The sequence below is a fragment of the Gasterosteus aculeatus genome, chromosome 2, assembly GCF_964276395.1.
Source record: "Gasterosteus aculeatus chromosome 2, fGasAcu3.hap1.1, whole genome shotgun sequence".
NCBI lineage: Eukaryota > Metazoa > Chordata > Actinopteri > Perciformes > Gasterosteidae > Gasterosteus > Gasterosteus aculeatus.
The window spans coordinates 3,104,009-3,120,603 of record NC_135689.1 but is presented as its reverse complement, the minus strand read 5'-3'; the positions used below and the strand labels follow the sequence as shown (position 1 = coordinate 3,120,603).

The window sequence follows — 16,595 nt, the reverse complement described above, 5'->3', positions numbered from 1 at the left end:
TATAACCTAAATATATGCAGTTTACCATCATTGACCACAAAGTAGAGCTGTACGTGTTTACATGTATGTTCTGCTTGAACATGGGCTTAAAGGTGCATTGCTGACCCCCACGCAGTGCTGCACACCGCTCCTCTAACCGAGCGCTTCATTACCCGAACGACCCATTCGGTCATCGCCCACTTTTTTTTGTGAACAGGTTATTGCGCCTTCATTTTCCGCCATCTTTGGGTGGGGAAGTCACTCGCGGGCGGGCGGAGGCCTCTTCCTCTTTGCTCAGTTCGCCCGCCGATGCGACGCACCTCTCAGCGCATCGCAGGCCCGGTTGTGGGGTGTTTGCTAGTGAGTCGACTGGGGCCTCGCACTTCAAGCTTCCTGTTTTTTGTGTCTTTTGCACTTTTCGCGCAACACGACAGGGGTGGCAACCGTCTAGCGGAGGAGGAGGTGATGGAGGCAGCGGGGGGCAGATCTTATCTCAGGCCGTCGGGTTTCATTTCAAAACGGAGCCTGAACTTTGTTAGCGTGCCACTGGGGGGGGTTTGAACCTGCTGAATAATGTGGAAATTAATAGGCAGCAATTCTGATAACAATCCTCTACTCCTTTTTTTTTGCTTTAGGCCGTAATGCAAAGGTGATTCACATCGGAGTCAAAATATGAGGTTGAAAAATGTCATGGGAAAAAAGTAAAACTATTTTAGGTCAAAAAGTGTTTTGAAAAAAATATGTTAAAAATCGGTCAAAAATATTAGGTCAGCAAATGTTTTGATATAAAGTCATTGCTAAAAATAAAAAAGTTAAAATATGTCGAATAGGTTGAAAAAGGACATGAAAAACACATAAAACGATATGGGGTCAAAAAGTACTTAGATCACTGTGACATCTTCTGGTTCTTCCCTGTAGCTTCCCCGCAAAGCAGAACCAAAACATTTCCAGCGGCTGCTCTACGGATCTAAAAGCCTTCTGAGAGGAGATGAAAATATATATATTTTTTATTATTCCTTATTATAAAAGTGCCTTATGTGTTTTTATTTACTTTATTTGTGTTTACTGTGGCCTTCAACGATTTTATGACATTTAGACTTTAGAAGAAATAACCGTTCGATGCAGCACTAATGTGTCATCGGTGGTTTTATTACAAATATCAGCAGGAAATGCATCCGTTTACGTGGATCAACAACATGGAAACTTCTCCGTCGGTGTTTGCATGCCTGCTTCAAGAACCCGACCCCGATTTGGAGTGTTTGTAAACGACCTTGTTGACGTTTTTTTTTTTTCCTCCGCAGGTATTTTGCACTAAGCTCACAGAGACTGGAATCCCTCAGGACGTGATCACGGGCATCTTCTCCAACATCTCCTCCATCTACTGCTTCCACGACAAGTTCCTGCTGCCTGAGCTCAAGACGCGCATCACCGGAGAATGGTGAGGAAGGCCTTCTGCTCTCCCTCTGGTCTCTTTGTCCGTGCCGGACTCGCAGACTTGCAGACTCGGGAGATAGTGACTCCTCAGAGGACACCGTTTGAGGGGGCCGCGCGCCGCTTTGCGATGCCCCACGTTCTTTCCTGGAACACATGAAAGTGTCAACGCTTACAAAGTGTGTAGAAACAACCACACGGCTACAGTGAACCTCGGGAAGAAAGGTCATTGGAGGGATTGAGTTGTGTAATTCCCCTCGGTATGTGCTTGAGATAAGGCATTTTATGAGCTGTCGTTTGTTTCCGCCTTCTGAAAAACAACATCGTTGCTTCTTATCTCTGTAGTGAGATGATCTCCATTGGTCACAAAGTGTTATTCTTTGTTTGTGAATGACGTACGTCGAGAGGAATGATGTGAATCTGATAAAGCCAACCTTTAACCCCGCTTCACAGAGCTTTACCTTTTGAGCTGCAACGTGTTGCACGACGAAAATGACATATTATAGAAATATAAATGCATTGGATAAATATATATATATATATGAAAGCTACTTGACAACTCGTTCAACATACACTGTGCATGTACTGCATTGTCAAATCAAGCCAATAAACATGTTAAAAACATGCAAATTGTGGAGCGTTGGCAGAAAGCCACACCTATTGTCGGATGTCCAAACTCTTCGATCCGTGTGTTCGCTGCAGGGACTCCAACCCTCGCATCGGAGACATCCTGCAGAAACTGGCTCCCTTCATGAAGATGTACGGGGAATACGTGAAGAACTTCGACCGGGCCATGGACCTGGTCAACACGTGGACACAGCGGTCCTCTCAGTTCAAGAGCGTCGTCCAGAACATACAGGTACGGGCTTGTACTTCAACTAACTGAGTATTTCGCAGCGTTTTATAGCGTGTTTCTGTTTTGAATAACACAAAGCTGGTCTTACAACCAGATGATCGGATGGCATACTTTGTGACAGAGTTACAAAGAACATTTTTTCCATCAGCTTTTTTGTTTTGTGTTTGAACCGACAGAAGCAGGACGTGTGCGGGAACCTGACGCTGCAGCACCACATGTTGGAGCCGGTCCAGAGGATTCCTCGCTACGAGCTGTTGCTCAAAGACTACCTGAAGAAGCTGCCCGGCGACGCTCTGGACCGGAAAGATGCAGAGAGTGAGATATTTCGCCTGCATTCTACCGTAGAGATCCGGTTAATTTAGCCGACCTCTGTGGTGCGTATCGTCACGGCGAGGTATCGGACCATCTTCGTGCCACCTCCAAACACAATCTCGTCTCATTCCATGCACTTCACACTGCGACAGTCCTTGACTAGAGACGGATCACAGACATCAGGTCAAAGCGACGCTCTTAAAAACGTCACCCTCGCCTCGCTGCGTGGTTTGTCGGTGGAGTTTTTTTTTTTTCTCATCCGCTCAGTTCATCGCTTTTGTTTTTGTGGCTCGTGCCTCGGTCTCTTCTGTTTATGTAGGCCGCGATCAAGATGGCCGACTCGGGTGCTCGCGGGTCTCACTGCCGGCAAAAAGCCAACGTAATGCACGCGGCGTGTTTGATTCATCTTTTTCCTCCTGTTCGATCTATAGAATGAAGCCAGAGTGACCGGTTTTGTTCCTCCCCGGAGCAATGAACATATTGCTTGTGTGTTTCAAAAGAGGACTGATTCATATCTGCATTTCTTTTCTGGATTTTAGGATAACATGTGTGTGAATGCTTGTTACAGAGGCGGTGGAGCTCATCTCTACTGCAGCCAACCACTCCAATGCAGCAATCAGGAAAATGGTGAGACAACTTCCCTCTTTCTAACTCTCCCCCTTCTCGCCGCGTCGAGCTCTGTAAAAAAGTGTTGCTCAATCAAACAGCCGCCGGCGCTGAGCTGTCGGTCGTCCACTTTGCGAAGCGTTTGTCTGAGGGAGCGAACACAAGTACAGACAGGAAGTTACCATTTCCTGCCTCGAGCTGCGCAGCTTGCAGGCGGCCCGGCCGTCTTTTTAACAGTGTTTCCTCTGTCTGGCCGTGTTACTCGTACTCACTTAAAAAAAAACAACTCAAGCGACCAATGTGTTGAATCAATGAGGAAATATAATACCTGCCTTCCTGCTTGTCTCACCTGAAGAGAAAAATAAAGCCCTTCCCGTCTTCTAACTCTGTAATTCTTTGTCCCTCCTCGTCCCCTCGCCTCATGCGTCCTCAGGAGAAGATGCACAAGCTGCTGGAGGTTTACGAGAGGCTCGGAGGAGAGGAGGACATCGTTAACCCGGCCAATGAGCTCATCAAAGAAGGTCACATCAAGAAGATGTCAGCCAAAAATGGAACAGCACAAGACCGATACCTCTACTTGGTGAGAGAGGATCGTTAAACGTCAGAGCGCTGGAGGATCTGTGTTATCGGCACTGATGATTAACTGCGTTGTCCATCTCCGCTCTAGTTCAACAACATGGTGCTTTACTGCGTGCCTAAACTCAGGCTGATGGGACAGAAGTTCAGCGTCAGAGAGAAGATCGACATCGCCGGAATGGAGGTGAGGCTGCCGGATGGGTTTTTTTTTTTTTTCCTCAAGCCTTCCGTTCATTCTGATAGCTGTGGATCTGACTTCCTCTGTTCCTCTGTCCTCAGGTGCAGGAGAATGTGAAGCAGAACCTTCCTCACACCTTCGCCATCATCGGCAAGCAGCGATCGCTGGAGCTGCAGGCGAGGTAAAGAGATTTAAATCAGCCTCCAGAGAAACGTCTGAATATTATGATGGATATTGATAATTGCTGTTTTATTGTGTTTAAATAAACGTAGTTCAAGTTCATGTTTATGTCTGTATATAAATTGTTTAAATTATTTGAGATTTTAAAAAGAAGTTTAAAAAGTAACAATAACAATAAAACATTCCAGTCATTTTCGCCCAGTGAAACATCAAACTAATGTCACATTTTCTTTTGTGATGGTGGCTTCACTAGCTTACTACTACTGGTTGTAATCTCTGAGAAACATGTAACTAACCTTTCAACTGCCGTTATTATCTCTTTTACTCACAAATCAGCTTAGCCGGTTTGCTTGTTAGCTAGCCACGTAATGTAGCATTAGACGTCCTACCTCATGTAGCTAAGTAGCATGTAAGGTATCATTAGACATGCTACCTAGCCACGTAATGTAGCATTAGACATGCTACCTAGCCACGTAATGTAGCATTAGACATCCTACCTCATGTAGCTAGGTAGCATGTAAGGTATCATTAGACATGCTACCTAGCCACGTAATGTAGCATTAGACATGCTACCTTCTGTAGCTAGGTAGCATGTAAGGTACCATTAGACATGCTACCTAGCCACGTAATGTAGCATTAGACCTGCTACCCTGCCACGTAATGTAGCATTAGACATGCTACCTTGTGTAGCTAGGTAGCATGTAAGGTACCATTAGACATGCTACCTAGCCACGTAATGTAGCATTAGACATCCTACCTCATGTAGCTAAGTAGCATGTAAGGTATCATTAGACATGCTACCTAGCCACGTAATGTAGCATTAGACATGCTACCTAGCCACGTAATGTAGCATTAGACATCCTACCTCATGTAGCTAAGTAGCATGTAAGGTATCATTAGACATGCTACCTAGCCACGTAATGTAGCATTAGACATGCTACCTTCTGTAGCTAGGTAGCATGTAAGGTACCATTAGACATGCTACCTAGCCACGTAATGTAGCATTAGACCTGCTACCCTGCCACGTAATGTAGCATTAGACATGCTACCTTGTGTAGCTAGGTAGCATGTAAGGTACCATTAGACATGCTACCTAGCCACGTAATGTAGCATTACATATGCTACCTCATGTAGCAAGGTATCAAGCTAACAAACTGCTCCCACATACACCCAGTTAGCTCCTGTTAGCTGATGTCAACTAGCGGCAGCTCAAAAGGCTAAACTGTTTAGATTAGGATTATTTATTCAGTAACTTGTGCCTTGCACTATTAGAGATCAATATTTGAGTAGTCAAAATTATTTAATTGTTTTTAATCTGTTATTTGCTTTACAGAACCGCTGAGGAGAAAGAAGATTGGATTCAGGCAAGTATCACACACACGCTCGGGTAGATATAGGCAAATAATACACACACACCTTTCTGTGACGCACACATAGTGTCCCTTTGATAGTTCTTCTTTATTAGAATGAAAATTCTATCATGTAATCGCAGTGAAACGCTGATGCCTCTGATCAATAATCCATTTCTTTCCATCCCTCCTCCTCTCTTTCTGACTCCCAGGTGATCTTGGCCACAATTGAACGCCACAAACAAAACAGCGAAACCTTCAACAAAGCGTTCAACAGCTCCCTCTCCCGGGACGACGACCAGCACCCCCCCGAGTCACCGGTAAATCTCACTCTCCCATAATCAATCAGTCCATTGATCGGCCGCTAAGCGGCTCGTCCTGTGCGCTGACTCACGGTGCAACAAGCACCTTCGTCACAGTCTGGTCTTTGTGTCTCCCATCTATGGATGTGGTTCGGACCACACACACACACACACACACACACACACACAGAAAGAAGCTCTTTCTCTTTCGTCCGTGACAGCTGCACACGAAGCGTCTGTGAGTCTCTTCTCCCAGAACTCTCTCATGACCTAATAGGGAAGGAACAGGTCCAAGTGTATACAAAACTCTTATGGATCTGCTTTGACCCACTTTGGGGCCCCGACTGGAGCTGCAGGCGGGCTGGACGTAACTTTGGACTTGATTCAGAAGGTCCAGGCTGACACCTAGTGGTGGAGGAACCTTACTTCAAAGCAGGAGGAGCTGATGCTCAGTTTGTTTGTTTTTTCTCTCCAGGGTCTCTGGTGCAACACGTCCATCGACTCAGACGGCGAAAGACTGCATGAGAGGGTAATTTACGATACTACGAAAGAGATGATTCATCTCCTTTCAGAAATATAGCATCCTCGTCTAATCAAGGGCAATAATGGTCTGTGTCGCGTCGCCTCCTCTCTCCCACTTGCTTCTTTATCTCATTTTTAGTTCTGCACACTAGCAAACTACGTTGAAGTTAATCAAACTACCGCAAACCAGTTGCCGCGCGGCGAACCTGAAGCCCTGCAAAGGGAACGTGATCGAACTTTGAACAGGACAAAAAAAAGCCAAGCCGCCCGAGTTTGCGTTATTCTTGTTTAATAACAGCATGCTGCTCGTTTGAGTTAAAGAACAGATATGAGATGTTAATGATCAGAATACTGCTCGATGAACTAGTCATGTCAGCCCCTTCAGCTGGTTTTATCGCCCAACCCTTCTCTGTTTCCTGTGAAAACACCTTCGTAGGTTAACCAATTGTGTCCACAGGCTAAAACAGTGTCTCTGTCCTTTTGTCTTGGAACCTTACTCTTAATAAAACAGACCCCTTGGCTGATAAATGAGCCACATTCCCACCGTGTCCAACAGAGCATTTATAACAACCATTTAACAGCCAGGGGACACCTCCATCTGACCCCCACCTTGTTTTCTCTAAGAGGCGGGGCAGCCTGTCTCCGTCGTGCTTAATGGAAAAAAACAAAACGAGCCGTCAGACATTCCTCCAGTTGTGCAGAAACTGAACAGACTGAAGACCTTGACACATTTTCTTTTCTTTAAAAAAAAAAAATATATATATATATTTTCCAGAAGAGTTCCAGGAAAAAGGAGAAAGAGAAACAAACGTGCAAAGGCTGCAACGAGAGCTTCAACTTCACCAAGCGCAAACACCACTGCAAGTCCTGCGGCGCGGTGAGTGGCGGGGGGGGCGGGAGCAGAAGATACCCGGGTGCTGTTTGGGCGGGATGGAGAGACTGAAAGATGGGGGGGGGGTGAGGTAACTGCTACTGAGCCGCTTCTAACTGCCCCTCTCTGTCATTCTGCAGTCCATCTGTGCAAAGTGTTCAAAGAACTTGGACAACAAGACGAGCCGCATGTGCCCCGAGTGTTTCGAAGCCAGCGTCAGCCTGGACACTGTCGGCGTGAGCGAACAGAAGAGGAAAGCTGCGTCTGAGGTGAGACAAAAACAACAACAACAACAACAACAAGCGATGACGCACGAGCAGCAGTTTCGTTTTGTTTTCATGTGCCTCCATTCACGGCAGTCCAGGCAGTGCCGTGAAGAAGCCTTCACTCAAAGAAGCTCATCCGCAGTGAGATCAGTGACCACATGGGGGCGCTGTACGCCACGCGAGCGTTAGACAAAGGGGACAACACCTCCGCGTACAAATCTCTCTCTGTCCTACATTGTAGTTTCGTAACGGGGGAGCAGCGGAAATCCTGCGCGGTCACCGAGTTAAAATCCCCGAAACATGATTCAAAAACACGATTTACTGCGTCTGTAAAGATCGTTGACTGTGTTCATCTGTGTGCATTATGTAAAGCATGCTTCCATAATGTCCCCCCCCAGAGACAGACGTCTCTGACGGGGGAGAACTGCCTGCTGTGTGGCCATCTTCAGCTGCAGGAGAAAGGGAAGAGCTGGTCCAAGATGTGGGGGGCCGTCACCAAGGCCGAGCCGCTGGTTCTGTACCTGCAGAGCAGCGGGCAGGTAGGAGACCAACACGCACACACGCAATACACACAGTCCGGTATTTGTGTCTCCCATCTATGGACGTGGTTTGGATCACACGCACAAAACGCACACACGCCTAAAGAAGCTCTTTCAGTTGCACACGCGGCGCCTGTGAGTCTCTCTCATGACCTAATAGGGAAGGAACAAGCGTATACAAAGCGCTTATGGATCTGCTTTGAGCCAGACGCACACACACTTCCTGCACAGAGGATGACAACACCGCTCATTATTTCAAAATGCCTTTCCATCAGATCCGCCCTTTATTTATTTTGCTCACAGCTGTCATCATTTACAACATATAGATTACATGAAATGTGGAGGATTTGTTGGTCTCGGACCTCGGGTGCAGCTGCTCCTCCTCAGCGTGCACCGTCGTGGCGAAGCCGCCCTCTGGACGCGCAAAGTGGTTTCCTCGTAATCTCGGCCGTGCATGTAGCGGTTAATCTGACGAGGGGTTTACATGATTGCTCAAAATGAAAAAGACTCCCGATGCGATCCCGTTTTGGGAGGGTTAGTGCTGCGCTGTCATTCATAGCGGCCAGAAGGGGAGTCGGCCGGTTAAAGCCTCCCCCGGGTTCATTTCCAAGACTAATATCCCAATCCCACCGCAGAAAGCCGCCATTCCAAAGATTAGGATTAACGGCAGTTGGACGAGCATTTCCTGATTATACAGAAAGAAAGTGGGGGAGGGGCGATGGGGGGGGTTATCATACACGACTGAGAGACACTAGAGAGACACGCTGTCACTCAAACCCCATTCATTCACCTCATTCATTTTTGTTTATACTCTGCAGGACTCCAAGGGCGCGAGGCCGGTGCCTCTCGCCGGGTTCGAAGTGAGCGCCGCGCCGCCGCCGTCGGGGGGCGAGAAGCCGGAGGTCCGGCACGCGTTCCGCCTCAGTCACACGCAGCAGACTTTGCTCCTAAGCGCCCCGGATGCAGAACTTCAGGCCAAGTGGGTGGAAGTCCTCTCCAGCGCCGCCGCCGCCGCAGCCGGCAGCGAGGCGCCCGGGGGCGCGGCGGCGAGCGTGACGGAACACGGACGGAGCCAGTAGCGGCCACGTAGGAGGCCGCAGGACTCGCACGCCCTCCTTCCCCCCCGTGTTTATAGAGCACACAATTACTTGAATTCACTTTACCTTGGCACTTTTTTTTTTTTTTTGTCTCCTCTTTTGACAGAACCACTCGATCCTCGCCATTCAATCTCCCCCCCCGTGACCACACCGCTCCGTCTTCTGTCTCTGTCCCCGTCCCTGTCGGACACACGCTACCGAGCCGCGCGAGCGTGTTTGGGATATTTCAGTGTTTTTAAAACAGCGGAGAGGAACAAATGTTTTATTTGTTAAATAGCTAAAGTTTTTTTTCTCTTTTTTTTTTTTAAAGATAAAGTTCCTTGTACATTATGCGACTGTGTTGTGAAGCATTAAATCTTATTTGTCTGTTTTCCCATTTGCGTGAAAGTATGCGTGTGTGTGCGTGCGCGTGTGTGCGTGTGCGAGTCCCCTTCCGTGTTTATTAAGTATTGAACGTTAGTGTAAGAAACCTGCGGCACCTCTGCGCTCTCCTCGGCCCTGCTGGGGACACAGTGGCTCTTCGGTGGGTTTTGTACAGTATGTGTACTATAGTGCAATGTAAGCAACAAAAAGATGTTTTAAATTAAAAAAGGCAAAGAGATGTGTACCCTTGTGGCTGGCCACTTGATGCTCCCACCGCCCCCGTCTCACGGACCCTCTGCTCATACTTCGCTCATCCACAAAGGTAATCATGCCCCCCCCCCCTCGAGACTTCCAATCTGAGTCTGATCCCCCACGTTGGGATCAATCCGACCCCTCGATATCTCCACTTGTACACGTGCTTAATAAATCCTTTCCATACACTTCTCTCTCTTTCTTAGCATAGCTTCTCTCATGTTGGTGATGTGATGGAAACCAAGTACTGTGCTGTAAAACTGTTTATTCTACTTTGCCCTCCCCCCTCACACCCTCTGTACCTGGCTCATGTCGGCCTCCAGCCTTCAAGCAACAGTAACAAAACAAAAAAAACTGGTCATCGCATCTCCTCGTGCATGTAAACTCCCGCCTATTTATGTACTGATTTATGTTAAACATGCATTGTGCACCGTGGACAAGCAGTCGAGCATATCATCAATAAACACACGTTGTGATTGGTTCAGTACGCGCTGTCCGACGACGTCTTCACCACTCGCCAGCTTCCGTGTGCAAGCGTGTTTCTCTTTGTCTTCATCGGACTCACAAACGCACACACACTACTCATACTGTGCTTTTCCAGAAGTGAGCGGGAGGACCGACCACAAGCGGCCGTGAATCGATGCTCATTATCTACACAACTGCTGTCGCATGGGTGACACATGAAACCGTGTGTGGAATGAAGGAATCAGGAAACAGGAATCAGGAAACATTTATTTGCCAAAATATGTCAAACATACAAGGAATTTGTCTTGGCGGTTAGTGCGCGACAGTAGACAGACAAGACAACAGTGCACAGGTAATAAAATAAAGTGGAATGAAATGCTAATGCAATGGGTTAGTAGAATAAGGCTATGGGTTAGTATAAAACAAGGGAATAAAGTTAAAAATTTTAAATATTAAAAAGTTAAAAAGAAAAATATTAAGCATAAAGTGCACTTTATCACTTTAACGAACAAGTAACAGACAAGTGACAAAGTGACGAACAAAGTGATGAATTGCAGTTAAAGTGGCATGTGCAGTATGAGGGGGAGTGACCGGTGGAGTGTTATAGTCAGGCAGTGGGGGACCGGCTCTGTTCATGAGCCCGACTGCCGACGGGAAGAAACTGTTGGTGTGGCGGGAGGTCTTAGTCCTGATGGACCTCAGCCTTTGCCAGATGGAAGGGGCACAAACAGTTTTTGTCCGGGGTGGGAGGGGTCGGCCGCAATCTTTTTAGCTCGCTTCAGAGACCTGAAAGTGAACAAGTCCTGCAGGGACGGCAGATTGCAGCCGATCACCCTCTCTGCAGACCGGATGACCCGCTGAAGCCTGCCCTTGTCCTTGGCTGTGGCTGCAGCGTACCAGACGGTGATGGAGGAGCAGAGGATGGACTCCATGACGGCCGTGTAGAAGTGGATCATCATCGTCTTTGGCAGGTTGAATTTCTTCAGCTGCCTCCGGAAGAACAACCTCTGCTGAGCCTTCTTGGTGATGGAGCTGATGTTCAGCTCCCACTGAATGGAACGGAACGGAATGAAGGATGTTAGACGATAAGAGGATTAAGGAACACGGGGCTCGTTTCTGTGCTCGTGGTTACGCGTCATTAAGGATTACTGTAGTTTTAGTGGCGTTCCTTTTAAAGTGATGGTTTCTAGGAATCGGGGGAGTTTTTATGAGTGTTTAATGACCCGAAGAATGGCGTCTTTGTTAGCTTGGATCATGCTGTGTACATCTACATGGAGCGTTACTCATTACCGAGTACATGTTGTGCTTCCTTGTTTCCACAGTAGTAGTAGAAAGCCTTTTCGTGTTTTTACCTGAAGGCCACCGTAGTTCTTCAGAAACGAAAGAAAGAAATTCATGAAGTGCGATGCAATCTGCAACTTCCCCACCAGATGCCACTAGATCCCACACACACTTCAGTGTTCAGTATTTAAAGACATTTATGAAAAAACAAGGAGGACTAATGGCGCGTTTCCACCGAGCGGGACGGTACGGGTCGGCTCGGGTCGGTACCCTTTTATTTGTGTCTCCACTGCCAAAAGTTGAGAATGGTACCAAACATCCGATCCGTACCGTACCACTTCTTGGGTACCCTTCCGTTGGGGTACCTGGCACAGTTGTTTGGTACTAAAGGGCGGAGCTAGACTAGGTTGAAAGAGTGTCGTCATTTGCGCGTGCCGCAAGGGGAAAGACGACACACCTGCAGCATGTAGCCTTTGCTCAAACAAAGAGTGTCGTCTCCTTGTGACAAACAGCCACATATCGAGAAGCAAGAACAGGATCGGCTGTCTGTCCTCCATTGTTGTTTGCGGTTAGCTTTCAGTTTTCGCGCGATCGAATGACGTCAATCTACTTTCCGTCATATACCACGCCTATCGAGTGACATTAGCACCACTTTCTGGAATACACCACGCCTATCAAGTAAGGCTACTGTTGGCGGTGGAAACGCTCGCCGAATCATGGTTAACAGACCCGACCCGTACCGCCGTACCGTACCGCTCGGTGGAAACGCGCCATAAGTGTCTTCAAACATGCCAGCGGCACCCAGTTTAAAATGAATCAGCATTTCTAACCATATGTTTACAGGGGGGAATATTCAGAATTTGCCAACATGCTAATGTTTGCGTTTCATTGGTGTTGAGATATTTCCATCTGGACCAAAATAATAAAAAATAAAATAATGTTGGATGTGATTTTAGGCCTTGCCACCTGTTTATTGTTTTTCAGGCTCAGCTTCCGTCGGCTGCGGTTCAGCTGCTTTGGCTCAGCGCACTTTCTTCTTCTTGGCTTCCTGTTGTGTATTTTGGATATGGATTCAAACTGCTGCGCGATACACGTCCGCAGCATAGAACCACAGCGACTGTCAGCGCGCTGTGGTTTCGGCCTGCTGAGTGTGTGCGTTGTTCCCGTGCGGCTGTCGCAACGGGAACAACAGTGAGGCGCTGTGGGGAAGGAGGTGCAGGCGGGTCGCTTCTCACCACCACTCGTTTCTATCTGATGTCCGAAAGAGGACGAGCCGCAGTTATAGATGCTTGTGATCAGTTCCACAGAAAGAAAACTGCTGCTCAGACAATTTCGATATAAATCACCTTCACACACACACACACACACACACACACACACACATATGCTGCTGCAGGTTGGTGTTTGTATTTAGTGTGCATTGTGTGTTGTGGTCGGGTAAATTCCATCCACGCAGGCAGCCATCAAAAGAGAGAACAATAAAACGATAGAGAAGAATTATAGGAGCTGATTTACTGGAAGGGTTGGGTGATGGATTTATGCGTGTGTGTGTGTGTGTGTGTGTGTGTGTGTGTGTGTACATAGAAGTATGTGTGGAGCGGCTGTTTAATCGCAGCTTCCTTGGGCCCATTAAATTAGTTTTATCGTCCCCCTCCCTCGCTTCCGTCCCTACGTTGTCGCCCTGGCGCTTGTTTTTAGCTTTAGTTCTGGTGGACGTGCAACTTATTGATGAACGTTTACGGGAAGAGAGGACAGCTATTGATGGGCGGCGTGAAGCGTAACTTCTTACCAGTGTCAGAATGATGAATTGGAAAGAGCTGTGAGATAAAAGAGGCAAACTGCTGACGGCCTCGTTTTACCCGCCGCGCATCGAGAGCGCGCCGAGTCCTCTCGGCTCCAGACTCCGAGCGGCTCCTCTGTTCACAGCGGCGCCGTTTGAGTTTTGTCTGCGTGGGTTTTTCACTGCTTTCCGATGCGTCTCGGCACCACGGCCCTCATGGTGTGCGCTCGCCTGAATCTGCAGTAGAAGATGTGGAAACGACCTCCACCGGGAGGCCTGAAGGCCGTCCTTAATGGCTCTGCTCATCGAGGGCGCAGACCCTCTAGAATCAGCACAAAGCGCGGGGCTGTTTGTGTCGCAATTGTTGGCGTAGACGCATCAGCGAACCAAACCAGAACGTTTCCACTGATTACATTTGTTCTGGTTTTCTGGATGCCGTGATTCTTTCTGTGAGGCTTGTTCCTGTCCCACAACAGCTGAGGGGAATGGTTTTAATGGGAGAGCTGTCATATGCCACTGGAGCGTAAGCCTCTTACCAGCTGTTTGTGCATTTGTGTGTGTGTGTGTGTGTGTGTGTGGCCTAGAAACTCCCCAAATCTCTGAATGCACCAACCGACCTGAGCGACCTATGAGGGGAAAGTAGGAAGGACCAATAACAACCTGCCTTTCAAATCCAGTATTTCTCACCACTCTGCTTCAACGGGTCCTTTCCAGCCACTTCAGTCACACTTTGGTCACATGTCGAGATCCCCGTCAAAGGGTTGATATGAAATACGATACGATGATTCATGCAAACCCTTTCTGTCTGCATAACCATTAAGCTGTACTCTGCGATTACATTACAAGTCATTTAGCTGATGCTTTTATCCAAAGCAACTCACATTGCATTATTTAAAACCAGTTTTTTTTACAATCCTAGAAGATTCACCTTGTACACGATTTTTTTTACTATGGCCAAAGTTTTACAACATAATCTTAAATTCCCATCATCATCTGAAACAATCTTTAATACTTCTGCCAAAACACGCTCGGTGACATGCGTGTGCATGCGTCCAGGTGTCCCTCTCTGTGTCTCCACGACTAATCCCGCATTGCGCTGCAGAAAACTGCACATCCTTTAGTCCCCGTGCCTGCAGACGCCGGGCGGGGGGCCGTGGATGGCAAGACCGTATGCCGCCGCCATTGAGCGCCCGCTGACTCCTCACTCTGAACCGCCTCACGGGGCAGGAGGGGCCGCATGTGAAAAGAGGTCGCAGCGGCCTAAAGCTGAAGCGACTTCCCTTCGCGCACTTGCTGCTTTGAAACGAGCCCGTCTGTCTGTCTGTGCAGCCGAGCCCCGCAATCAGGAACCGAGGAGTCCTCTACGGAACTCTGCGACTTCCGCTCGCTGCGCTACCCGATGGACGGAGCGAACGACAAATCCCCTCTCAGTGATTCTTCCTTTCGACAGTAATGTTTTCATCTTTACGTTTGGTTTCCTCTTGACCTTTGGTCCTCGGTTAGAAACAAGCGCATCTACATCTGCAGCAACACCCACTCAAAAACGCTCTTCAGTAGAGCAGCAGTTCTCCTTTCCTATAGAGGAAGTTGTGGCAACTGTTTCCTGTCATTTTTACGATTAGTGCTCTGAGCGCACACAGACACACACAGCGTTTCGTTGCCTGGGTGCGGTTGATGCTCAATGTTGTTTCACACCTCACTGAAGAAATGACTCCATGAAAGTCTGACACGAGAAACCTAATCGAGTTTCATAACTATTGTTCTGTTCTGTACTGTTCGAATCCATCAGACTCCCCGAGGGAAATGTCTGAAGGTACATGATGCATATTTACATGGTGCTCATGATGAATTGCTGCGATAGCAACAATTCATCACCAGAGACGACGTTATTCACGTCTTCGTCTTGTTCGCCGTCCGAGTGTCGGCGGGGAAAAGATGAATCTATATCGGGTTGGCGGCAACCGGAGAGGGTTGGTCGTCCCCATCATTGTAGGCTGATTAGTTTGATTAATAAGTTAAAATTTGAAGTCTTTTAAGTGAGTATTGGGGCTGTATATAGGCTGTATCATCGAGCTCTCCCCAAATTCATCTAGTTGCACCCTCTCTCAGGGGAGAGCAGCATTGTTTCGTATTCCTCCCTTAAAAAGTTAACTTGATATCTAATTTATTCCTCAAAACTCATACATTGTATGTAAATGCGTGACCTCGCATTCACGTGCACTAAATTGAATTATACAACAGACCTAAATGAGCACGTCTAACCGACCGAACACTGTCGGCCGCGGGCCGTTGAACAAACGATGTGGTAGAAAACAGCAGAACACGCCTCATCAGCTGCGATGGACCTTCTTGAAGCTCTCTGAGAGACACCAGGAGCCGTTCGGGTGTGACTCATTTGGCCGTATCGTACAAATAAAAAGCAGTGGGATGCATCAAACCAAAGCGAGTTGTGCACATGTGTATACGATGCAAGCCAGCAGCACACTGTTTATCTGAGACACACACAAGCGCTCAGCTGCATCCAGTCTCCGCCAGGGCGAGGACTCGGCGTGAGGAGTTATCTGTGCGCACAGATGTTCGCTGACGTCTTGTTCCTCAAATGTAAAAGGGAAGCCCGTACGTTGTGGTTCTGTGAGTGGAGGAAGTTGGACATAAAGATAAGAACAGAATCCACCTTGCATGCAGTCACGCAGTCGCAGGGCCGCTGCACCACGACATCCGTGACCGGCTTCTTTTTCTCTGACCGCCCGCGTGTCGTCGTTTCTTTTTCTTTTGTTGTTGCTTATTTGCAAAGCTGTGGACCGTAACCCTCCAGTCACCCTCTTCCTCTGTTTACTGTCTATATATATATATATATATATATATATGTATATATATATAAATATAGCGATTTACAACATGCACATTGGGTACCGACCCAGAACAACAAGAATCCAGAAAGTACAATTTCTTAAAGACTAAGTGATGAGTGCATTCATCTTATCTGACATGTGACTTGACTTTTGAGATTGTTGAGTGTGATGAAATATAGGACGGACTGCGGTAACTTGATATGTGGAGCACAAGCGAACGTTCGCGCAGATGTAAAACCGTCGGGAAAGTCACTCATCACGCCAGAAACCAGCTAAACATCGGCCTGTTACACATTGTCTTTTGTTTCATAACGTTCTAGAATATCCAGCAAAAAATGATTGGTCTTTATTTATGTTTCACACAAAAGGGAGAGATTAAAAGGAATTGAACTAAAACTACAGTCTAGTAATCCCAGCATGTAGTTTTCCACAGAAACACACACACGCTACATTCCACAACGTCATTAATCCGCACAAATCCCATCAGCATGTCAAGTGGAATAACTGGTAGCATTATTTCACGTAATGTTTTTGTGTG

The 16,595-nt window shown here is 47.5% G+C and overlaps 2 protein-coding genes across 7 annotated transcripts in view; one reads left to right on the top strand and one right to left on the bottom strand.

Moving 5' to 3' along the window:
* fgd (faciogenital dysplasia) overlaps positions 1-10,166 on the top strand; it is a 38,723-nt gene extending 28,557 nt beyond the window's left edge. For all 5 annotated transcript variants that reach the window (XM_040194308.2, XM_078083204.1, XM_078083208.1 and 2 more), the window contains 14 exons: positions 1,281-1,417; positions 2,113-2,269; positions 2,443-2,581; positions 3,147-3,205; positions 3,618-3,764; positions 3,852-3,944; positions 4,040-4,119; positions 5,452-5,482; positions 5,680-5,787; positions 6,245-6,298; positions 7,067-7,168; positions 7,303-7,431; positions 7,827-7,967; positions 8,786-10,166. In XM_040194308.2, the coding sequence (XP_040050242.2) occupies positions 1,281-1,417; positions 2,113-2,269; positions 2,443-2,581; positions 3,147-3,205; positions 3,618-3,764; positions 3,852-3,944; positions 4,040-4,119; positions 5,452-5,482; positions 5,680-5,787; positions 6,245-6,298; positions 7,067-7,168; positions 7,303-7,431; positions 7,827-7,967; positions 8,786-9,046 (1,638 nt within the window). In that variant the 3' untranslated portion in view covers positions 9,047-10,166. The remainder of the gene's footprint in view (positions 1-1,280; positions 1,418-2,112; positions 2,270-2,442; positions 2,582-3,146; positions 3,206-3,617; positions 3,765-3,851; positions 3,945-4,039; positions 4,120-5,451; positions 5,483-5,679; positions 5,788-6,244; positions 6,299-7,066; positions 7,169-7,302; positions 7,432-7,826; positions 7,968-8,785) is intronic.
* Positions 10,167-10,393: 227 nt separating this feature from the next.
* LOC144383785 (uncharacterized) lies at positions 10,394-14,766 on the bottom strand. 2 transcript variants are annotated; one of them, XM_078083215.1, is made up of 3 exons: positions 13,215-14,766; positions 12,392-12,676; positions 10,394-11,193 (listed from the first exon to the last, which is right to left on the bottom strand). In XM_078083215.1, exons 2-3 carry the CDS (start codon positions 12,527-12,529, stop codon positions 10,843-10,845), a joined length of 489 nt encoding a protein of 162 aa, XP_077939341.1. In that variant the 5' UTR covers positions 12,530-12,676; positions 13,215-14,766; the 3' UTR covers positions 10,394-10,842. The 2 variants fall into 2 exon arrangements, with proteins under 2 accessions (XP_077939341.1, XP_077939342.1); XM_078083216.1 differs by having other exon boundaries at positions 12,392-14,724.
* Positions 14,767-16,595: the final 1,829 nt, after the last annotated feature.

Coding starts and splice junctions, on each gene's coding strand:
- LOC144383785 (XM_078083215.1), bottom strand. CDS start 12,529: ATGCTGCGGACGTGTATCGCGCAGCAGTTTGAATCCATATCCAAAATA. Junction 11,194..12,391: donor GCCTGAAAAACAATAAACAG/GTGGCAAGGCCT, acceptor CGTTCCATTCAG/TGGGAGCTGAACATCAGCTC.